Source organism: Vigna unguiculata, chromosome 11 (assembly GCF_004118075.2).
Source record: "Vigna unguiculata cultivar IT97K-499-35 chromosome 11, ASM411807v1, whole genome shotgun sequence".
Lineage (NCBI taxonomy): Eukaryota > Viridiplantae > Streptophyta > Magnoliopsida > Fabales > Fabaceae > Vigna > Vigna unguiculata.
Genome location: NC_040289.1, coordinates 26,133,583 through 26,142,625, shown reverse-complemented (window position 1 = coordinate 26,142,625; position 9,043 = coordinate 26,133,583). Strand labels below are relative to the sequence as shown.

Below are 9,043 nucleotides of genomic sequence, written 5' to 3'. Positions count from 1 at the left end.
AAATTTAGCATTTGAAAAGGTTATAATTTACGAAAGATTCTATAATGTCAAAACATTGATTATAAATCATCATTGAGATTACATTTTTGTGTGTGAAAGTAATACAATTATAATGCATAACTTTGGTTGGAATTGCATGGTGTATGTTTCATAGCAAACATGGTTTGATAAACTTTAAACATCCAATGAGGAAGATTTTAGTTTGATAACAAACCGACTGCAATGTTGAACATGACTATGGTGAATTCTTTCTAATATGAATAACAAGAGATTTTAGATTTTATTATATGTGTATTTGTTTTCATTGTATGTTGTTAATGTTTCTTCACAAAATGAAGTGAAACTTTATAAACGTAGTTTGTGTACAAGTGCATATTTGCTACTATGAATGTTCACAGTTACTATGTTGTAATTTCAAAACCAATTGATTATTTATCTCTTTTCTTTATTGGTATAATGTTCACAATTTGTTTTTTTTATATGTATTAGGAGATGTATTCTGATATGTATTAGCATGTCTTTACATTTTGATATGTATCACATTGCACAAAATATATACGTTTAACTCTAACAATAACAAAAAAAAATATACAATTCATTTTAATATATTATAGAACTTTATAGTACAATTCATGTATTATGATTCATAATAATAGAGTTATTAATTACATGGTACATTTTTCTTATTAATCGACTTTTCTATAATAATTAATACTATAGAAGGAAATGACTACTTAATTTAAATAATAATTAAAATGATCTTTTCAAATCCTTTAATTAATTGATAGTTCTATAATAAGTAATAGTATATATTTTATAATTATACATAATAATTGTTTTAATAATTGTATAATATATTTGTTTTATTAATGAATTTTTCTATAATATTAATGTTATACAAAGTAAATTATTATTTTTATAACTATATTAAATCGATCATAATATCGTAGAAAAATAATTTAACCATTGAAAGTAAAATAAGTTTATTATAGTTAATCATAGTCACACTTCACAATAAATAATGTCAAATTTGAAAACAAAGGTTTATAATTTATTTGATCATACTTTATCATGAGAATAACTATACATAATTAATTTCACAATATTTTATAATGAAAAAGAACAACTTCAATGAAATAACCTACCTACAGTAAACAGATTAACACAAAATATTATACCATCACAGAACCAAATTAATAAGCATACTGAACCAAATTATAGACATATTGAATATAATACTAGAAAACTGATTCACCAAATTTAAAGGCCCTCCACGAAATCAAACCGCACAGGTATTGAAAAGACACAATAAGTATTACTTGCCGTCAAAACCAGACCCTTCATATTGATTCTGAAAATGTAATGATTTGACCATTAAAAATGTAATGATTTGATCCCTACAAAATAAGTTTAAAGCTTATTTAAACAGTATTGAAATATGAATTATATCAATAGTTAATCAGCATAATAAATAGTTAAGTTTTTTCAAATAATCAGCAATTATACAATACAAAATAACTAACAATTATTTGTCATCTTAGGTTAATTATACCAAATATAATTTTCCTATTACAAACAAATTATTTTCAATTAACACAAATCTATATTAAATATAAAAAATAACTAACATAAATATGAAATTTCATGTTAATTATACGATTTTTTTCCAGTATAAGTTGATTATTTTCAAATAACACAAATGTATATTTAAATGTAAAAAATAACTAACAAAAATATATTATAACGTCATATTTAAATATTAGTTACTTAATCACATTATTATTAATTATATTGAATAATTTAGCTATTAAAAACTTATTATTCTCAATAACTCAAATGATTATTTAAATAATATATTTATCACTTTACATAAGGAAATCAATAAGTACATGTTAAATTATTATTCTTATCATTGTATAATAGATTTCTTAGTTTTATTGAATTTCATATATATTGAATACATTTACAATATATCAATCATAATATTGCAGAAAATAATTTATGTATTTAAAATAACAATAACTTTATTATAGTTCAATTATCGTTACACGTCAATTTTTAAAATAAGTGTTTATAATTAATCTACCATACTATATCAATAAGTACAAAGGTCCCGTGTAGACATTTACTTTGGTTTAAAATCATTTAATAACAAAAGATAATATCTCTTAATCCAATATATTTTATTTAATAACAAAAGATAATATAACAAAAGATAATATAACAAAAGATAATCATTTAATAACAAAAGATAATATAGCAACCACCGTACATATATTTTATTTTAATATAATAATAATAATAATAATAATAATAATAATTATTATTATTATTATTATTATTATTATTATTATTATTATTATTATATCTATATCTATTCTATAATAATAAAGGGAATTCTCTTTTTGTGTCCATATTTCATAATACTCGTTTTACTTTTAATTATTTTAAAAATTAATTATTTTATAAATAATTTACTTTTAATTATTTTTCTACAAATCTCTTTTATTTTAAATTATTATTTAAATTTTCTTTTTACATATCTTATTTTTATTTAAATTATTTTTATTATTGATTTTAAATTTTTTAAAAATTAAAAAATACAAATACACGTACGTGACCACCTATGTGTTCGCTGGTTAATATTAATATTAATAATATTATTATTAATACTATTAGTATAATCTATTGTTATTATTATTAATTATTTCCGAAGAAAAAAAGAAACATAATTAGCGGAAGCTATCTGATCTTCCGTATCCACTTCTTCCTTCATCCCTTCTCTCATTTGAAGCTTCGCGAACGAACATAACGAACCCAATACACAACCATTCCATAACCAGACAAACACACAAACAAACATGTCCGGTGTGGGCCCTCTTTCCCAGGATTGGGAACCCGTCGTCCTCCGCAAGAAAGCTCCCACCGCCGCGGCCAAGAAGGACGAGAAGGCCGTCAACGCCGCCCGCCGTGCCGGCGCCGATATCGAAACCCAAAAAAAATGTTCGTTTCCAATACCCTCGATGAAAAAAGTAAACAAATCTTCGAAAAATTGTTCCTCGCGTGTTAATTGTTTTGCAAAACTGAATTTCTTCTAGCGATTTCATCAGTTTATCGTCGATTTTTTGTTTTTGAAATCTCGGATCTGAACGTGTTTTCTTGTGACTATTGCAGATGATTTGGTGTTGAGGCAGCAGATTTAATTTGCAAATTAAATCTTTTAAATGGTTAGGAAAAAATTGAATTTGATAATTGTTTAGTATGGAAAAGGGGGCACTTAAAAAGCAAGAGCTAAATGATCTGGCATAGGATGGTTATTGATGTGTCTTTTGTGTGTGTGTTTGTTTGTATGTGGTTTTCATTTTTCTTTTGTTGATGAGCGTTATTGTTTGATGGATGGTTTGAATGGTGATTGTTCAAATGTTGCTCTTACAGATAATGCTGGGACAAACAAAGCAGCCGCTAGCAGCACTTCATTGAACACTAAGAGGCTGGATGAGGATACAGAGAATCTAGCTCGTGAGTATTACAACATATATAGACAGGGAATTAGGTTGTGTATGATTTATCTTCTGAAAAACTGCTTTTAGTTTTCAAAATTTAACTAAACAAGGTTGCTTGGACAATTGGTGGAGGGTGGTGTAAGGCACAAAGCAGAATGTGGACAAATAAGACGAGAAAATATCACCAACTGGCTGTTTTTTGGTTTTCAAAACACTTGTTTTGTGGACGATTTTCAAAGCCTAACAGATTTTAGATAACAAACTTGATTACTGAGTAGTGTTAAATTTTTATAAGGAAATCAAACAGCACTTAGTTCTTTTTTTCCTTATATTTTTTATACAAATGAAAAACATCGGTGCATCTACCTTTGAATATACAGTTATATGGGAGGAATAAAGAGGTGAATTATGTATACAATATTGTGGTTCATATGAGGTGTTTGCATTGAGGGGATATTCCCTGCAGTGGCTTCCTTGTCCTGCTTTAGTATTGTCAACTACACAAATTTTCTTGGAGCATGTTCTTTTTGGTAGTTTTATTTATTGTCTTTTGACTCTGTCTAGGTTATGGAGGTTCTGTATTTTTCAATGAATAGTGATTATGTGGTAGGTAGATTGAAGGTTCCACTGTCTCACCGTTATAATTACACAATAGCTAGAAATGTGTTTACTACTAACTTTTTTGAGATGTCAAGGCAAAGTGTTTAGTGGTGTAATTGTTAGAGGGGCTATGTAGAATCATTTATGCATCTTCCCCGAACCACTCAAGATTTTTGGGTAATTGGTTAATGTCATGGTATCAGAGTCTCTGTGAGCAAGTTATCTAGAGTTTGATTCCTACTGTCCTCATTCTTCTAATAAAAAGTTTAATCTCTTCTAAGGTAAGGGAGCCTGAGCATTGATCATGCTTAAAACTAAATAGATTTGGGGTGTGTTAGAGATGTGATATAAATGATAGATGATAGAAATCACTTTGAGTTCTTTTTCTTAAGCACAAATAAGAAAATGTATGCCTAACATGGTAGAAATAATGGCATAGATTCAGACACCAGGAAAAACTTAATGATAGTAACCCTCTTCCCCAACCAAATTAATGGTTTTTTTTTCAACGATTGACCTATGTGCGATTTCTAAGTTGAATGATACTATCTTTTTCAAATCTTGCCATTATAAATTTGAGTCCTATGTGCATACGATCTGTTTCATATGCCCCTCTATATTTTGGCTACTTCTTGAAGAGAAGTGGAACTTCTCGGGGTCACTGGATCATTAATTCTAGGTTTTGATATTAAATCCTTGGGCTTGAGGATCATAAAACAAGGTTGAACTTCTTGCTCTCTACGTTCTTTTGTCTACTGATTGTACGTATCATGGATTCATATGATTTCATAGTCTGTTTAATGGACCGGAGAATTATTGTGAGCAGTGGCACTGTTGTTCAAGTTTTAAATTTCTTAAACAGAAATTAAAGCTTCTGATTGGAGTTTTTTGTACAGATGAGAAAGTACCAACTGAACTTAAGAAGGCTATAATGCAAGCTAGGATGGAGAAGAAACTTACTCAGGCTCAGCTTGCTCAAGTATTACTCTCCCCCCTGCAGAAAAAAAAAATGAATAAATTATCGGTCTCTTGATTTTCCTTTTCAATAATAGTTAGGCAATATCAATGATTTGCATTTGCATTGTTATTTGCAGCTGATCAACGAGAAACCTCAAGTGATCCAGGAATACGAATCAGGGAAGGCCATTCCAAACCAGCAGATAATTGGCAAGTTGGAAAGAGCCCTTGGAACTAAACTGCGTGGCAAGAAATAAGGAAACTAAATTCATGGTTCTGCATATATTATGTTTTGCATGTCTCGCTATGGGAGTGTTGTGTTTGCTCACTAATTGTGTATATTTAAGACAGATAAAGGGTTGTGAAGACCTGAGGCTTTCACCTGTTCGAATAAATAAAGTTGCATTTTCAGTATAAAACCTAGTTTTACCCGCGATTTTGTGGGCTTAAGAGCTCTTCTTTTATAACAAAGATGTTATTTAAGATTACAAAGTAAAATAACTATAAACATTCCTTTAATAATTTATACTGGGAGGAATTTACAAAGATGGTATGCACTTTTTTTTTCTTTAATTTATAAGACGATATAATGTAGTATTTGCCTTTTTGAAGTAAAAGCTCATGTAGTTAATGTTATAATTCTATGTAAGAACATTAATTAGTCTTGTACGAGATTTCTATTTATAAGTGTCTAAGGTTATTGGGTATGTCGATCGTCAACACTGTTCATGTTATTTGGGTATGTTGTCAAGAAGATTGTTCTAGTTGGTGAAGATTACACTGTTGAAACAAGTTGGTTTTGATTAGATAATCAATGACCAAATCATTTTGGTTTGACAACTAAGACCTAAGAGATTCTCTTGGATATCTTATTACAAAAAAGAGAAAAACATTTGAGGTCAATATTGTGTCAAAGTGTGTGAATAAATATAGAAAGCTTGGAGAATGGTTCAGTAGTTAGGATGTAGTAGCATGGAACAACAATATTCATTATATTTAAGATTTCTTTTGAAAAGACATAATTCTCGTCTTATAAATGGGGTATCATTAAGAAATAGAAAAGTCCCTCCTAATCTATAAGAACTTTTAGAATTATATCTTTTTCTACCTTGATTCTACTAACGACTTATAAATTTTTAAAGGTATTAAGCTTCTCCTTTGAAATATACCTTGAGGTTTCGTGCAAAATTTTTCTTTGCTCAAGGATATAAACCCTTAAAATTCATATTTACAGACCAACGTAAGGACCATGAAGAAACGATGGAGGCATATCTAAGTTAAGGATTGAAAAAGTGAAAGAAAAATATGTAAGAGGAAGAAAGTAAGGCAAATAAATTTATTGGTTAAATGACAAGGCTTATTTACAAGGAATTATACCACCTTTTTACTTTTCTAACTTTTGCGCTTCCTTTTTAACAAGGAATTTGATCCCTACAAATTAATTAATTAAACTTTTAGCGTCAAAATGATGAGAAAATTGTTCCATTTTGTCCTACGTGAGTATTAGATCGAATTATCGGGTTGTATAATTGTTCTGTAGCGCAGATAAGATAGCTCAAGTTACAGTAGATTCTTAGTAGGACAATTGTTAAGGAAAAGATTGTTGTATATGATATCAATTCTTCTGTGATTAAGATCAAGTGAACCGAGTTAGAATCAAATCATAATATTTGAGTCATAATGTTTGAGCTTGTATTACACTCTTTTAAGTAAAATGAGTTGGTTTGACATCAATAATTGTAATCCTATTTTCATGTGTCAACTATAATTATTTTTTCTAAAGAGGTTGGCTTGACTTTCCTTTAAACTGTAGACACTCTATTATTGAGTAAGAAAATCAGAGAGAGAAGAGAATGACCAGATTTTATCTATAGTTTTTAAATAATAAACAATAAAATTTATGATAGTTTGTGATGGAATGATAATTAGCCGTGGTTCGTGTTAAGTTCTGCACCTAAATTCAGTTTTAATTTTAACGGTAATAATAATTATGTGTTAAAAATGATTAATATATTAAAAAAATATGAAATTAGTTATCCTACTTTAAATAGAAATAGAAACAAGAAAGGAAGATTAAGAAATGAAAACCTACCATAATAGGGTGGCTTAGATTTGTTCAGGTACGGGCACATCCTCCTCATCTGGTGCACTTGAAACCCATTCGCCATCCTCCCTCTTCACCATTCCCTTGTTCTTCTCCACCCACCAAGACTCAGGAACGCCACACTCATCCTTCAGAAACGAACACGACTTATTCACCAGAGCCAAACTCCTCTTCACTTTCAACTCAAACACTCCACGCGCTCCGTTCCACCCTGCCACAACGTGCAGCATCGCCTGCAAATTGTGCCAGTCGCTTGGGTTCTTCGACTCCTTCAAGCTCGGTGACTTCCGCGTGTCGATCACCAACTCCACGCCCGTGTGCTCGTACCCTAACAACCTTCCCGGGTAGTGCGGAATCAAATCGATCACGTTCGTCACGTGCAGAACCTTCAGGTTCCCCATCCTCTTCAACCGGTTATTGAACGCCCTGTTTCCAACCTGGGGAGACCCAAACACGATTGCGGTGACCGGCACATCCGTTACCCCGTTTTCCACCAAGTCAAACCCACTCACTATCGATAGGGATGCGCCCAGACTGTGTCCCATGATCAACACACTCGGATTCTCGGATTTGTATTGTTCTAACAGGGATTTCACGTGAGAAACAACTTGTGTTCTCGCGCTGGTTTTCGTGAAAGGAGAGTTTGGATCATCGGAGGTATAGATTGTGAGCCAACCTAACATCACCTTTGGTGTCCCTGAATCATCTTCTTCGTCACTACTGCTGCTTCCTGTTTTATAAATTCAATTTCGAATTTAACTATGGTTAACTTTGTAGTCTAAGATTTTATCATAAAATATTATTAAACAAAATTTGAAATATATTACCGTCCTTGTTTCTTGCCTTCAACTCTTTGACGCTTTCCGCGTTGAGCAGTGCGGAAGCGGACTCTTGGCTGGCGCCGAAGACGTTGATCCACTCCAGGTCTCTCGTGGTGCCGCGCCACACCACGTAGATCTCTCTCCGCCCGAGCTCCTTCGAGCGGCTGTCCGACGTGACGGCGACGTAACCGATCCAGTTGGACTCGCGGTCCCAGGCCTCGCGCGAGAGCGAGTGGAGGAGGAAGGCCTCGGGAACGGAGACTCTGGCGGTGGCGTAGAGGAACGCTGTAACGTCGTAGTGGTCGGCGTCGTCGAGCATGACCTTTCGGAAGAAGGAGGTCTTGCCGTAGCGGCTGGAGCCGCAGAATGGCGAATTCTTGTCGTTGTTGAAGGCGTCGTAGGTGCCCTGGATGAAGTCGCCGCAACGGAGGATGAGGGTGCGGAGGGAGGGGTGGAGGGGGTCGAGAAGGCTGGCCCAGTCGTTGTGGCCCAGAAGTTCGGCCCAGGTGGGTTGGGAGGCCATGGTAGGGAGAAAGTGTGTTGAGAGTGTGTGGTGTTGAGAGAGATAGAGAGATAGAGATGTGGGTGATGAAGTGTGAGTGTGTTTTGCGAGAGTGTTACCATGGATATATATGGATGGATGTCGCTGACCCACCTTTCACGTCCTCTGGTGTCTCAATGGTTGTTCTCTATTTCCTTTTTCACGTGTGTCATTTTTCTGAGCATCCTTTTCCTTAATTAACTTCATATATCTATTTTTAGTATAAGCTTTATCTCAATACAAATATATTTTTAATAATGTATTGCACCTTACTCAATAATTTGGTCCAAGAAGGTCTATTAAGCCTCATAAAGAGATATTTCAAGATGCCTTAATAAAGAGATATTTCAAGATACTTTTATAAGAGCAAATACTCTTAAATTTTTTAATACCATATATTCACAAAATATTTGATATAAGGTGTGTGTTCACACATTATTATTATGATTATTATTTAATTGACTTAAATCGTTATTATTAATATTATTTGATATTACATTACCATTTTTATCACTTG

At 32.2% G+C, this 9,043-nt stretch overlaps 2 protein-coding genes across 6 annotated transcripts; one reads left to right on the top strand and one right to left on the bottom strand.

The window, feature by feature from the left end:
• Positions 1-1,113: 1,113 nt before the first annotated feature.
• On the bottom strand, positions 1,114-8,608 carry LOC114169563 (phospholipase A1-IIdelta). 4 transcript variants are annotated; one of them, XM_028054781.1, is made up of 4 exons: positions 7,992-8,608; positions 7,153-7,894; positions 5,064-5,097; positions 1,114-1,351 (listed from the first exon to the last, which is right to left on the bottom strand). In XM_028054781.1, the coding sequence occupies exons 1-2, from the start codon at positions 8,506-8,508 to the stop codon at positions 7,167-7,169; spliced, it is 1,245 nt and encodes a 414-aa protein (XP_027910582.1). In that variant the 5' UTR covers positions 8,509-8,608; the 3' UTR covers positions 1,114-1,351; positions 5,064-5,097; positions 7,153-7,166. The 4 variants fall into 4 exon arrangements, with proteins under 4 accessions (XP_027910582.1, XP_027910581.1, XP_027910580.1 ...); XM_028054780.1 differs by having other exon boundaries at positions 1,117-1,397; XM_028054779.1 differs by lacking the exon at positions 1,114-1,351 and having other exon boundaries at positions 5,000-5,097.
• LOC114169564 (multiprotein-bridging factor 1b) lies at positions 2,727-5,484 on the top strand. 2 transcript variants are annotated; one of them, XM_028054783.1, is made up of 4 exons: positions 2,727-3,003; positions 3,436-3,519; positions 5,000-5,082; positions 5,198-5,479. In XM_028054783.1, exons 1-4 carry the CDS (start codon positions 2,862-2,864, stop codon positions 5,315-5,317), a joined length of 429 nt encoding a protein of 142 aa, XP_027910584.1. In that variant the 5' UTR covers positions 2,727-2,861; the 3' UTR covers positions 5,318-5,479. The 2 variants fall into 2 exon arrangements, with proteins under 2 accessions (XP_027910584.1, XP_027910585.1); XM_028054784.1 differs by having other exon boundaries at positions 2,968-3,032; positions 5,198-5,484.
• Positions 8,609-9,043: the final 435 nt, after the last annotated feature.

Coding starts and splice junctions, on each gene's coding strand:
- LOC114169564 (XM_028054783.1), top strand. CDS start 2,862: ATGTCCGGTGTGGGCCCTCTTTCCCAGGATTGGGAACCCGTCGTCCTC. Junction 3,004..3,435: donor TATCGAAACCCAAAAAAAAT/GTTCGTTTCCAA, acceptor TTGCTCTTACAG/ATAATGCTGGGACAAACAAA. Junction 3,520..4,999: donor GGATACAGAGAATCTAGCTC/GTGAGTATTACA, acceptor TTTTTTGTACAG/ATGAGAAAGTACCAACTGAA.
- LOC114169563 (XM_028054781.1), bottom strand. CDS start 8,508: ATGGCCTCCCAACCCACCTGGGCCGAACTTCTGGGCCACAACGACTGG. Junction 7,895..7,991: donor GAAGGCAAGAAACAAGGACG/GTAATATATTTC, acceptor TTTATAAAACAG/GAAGCAGCAGTAGTGACGAA.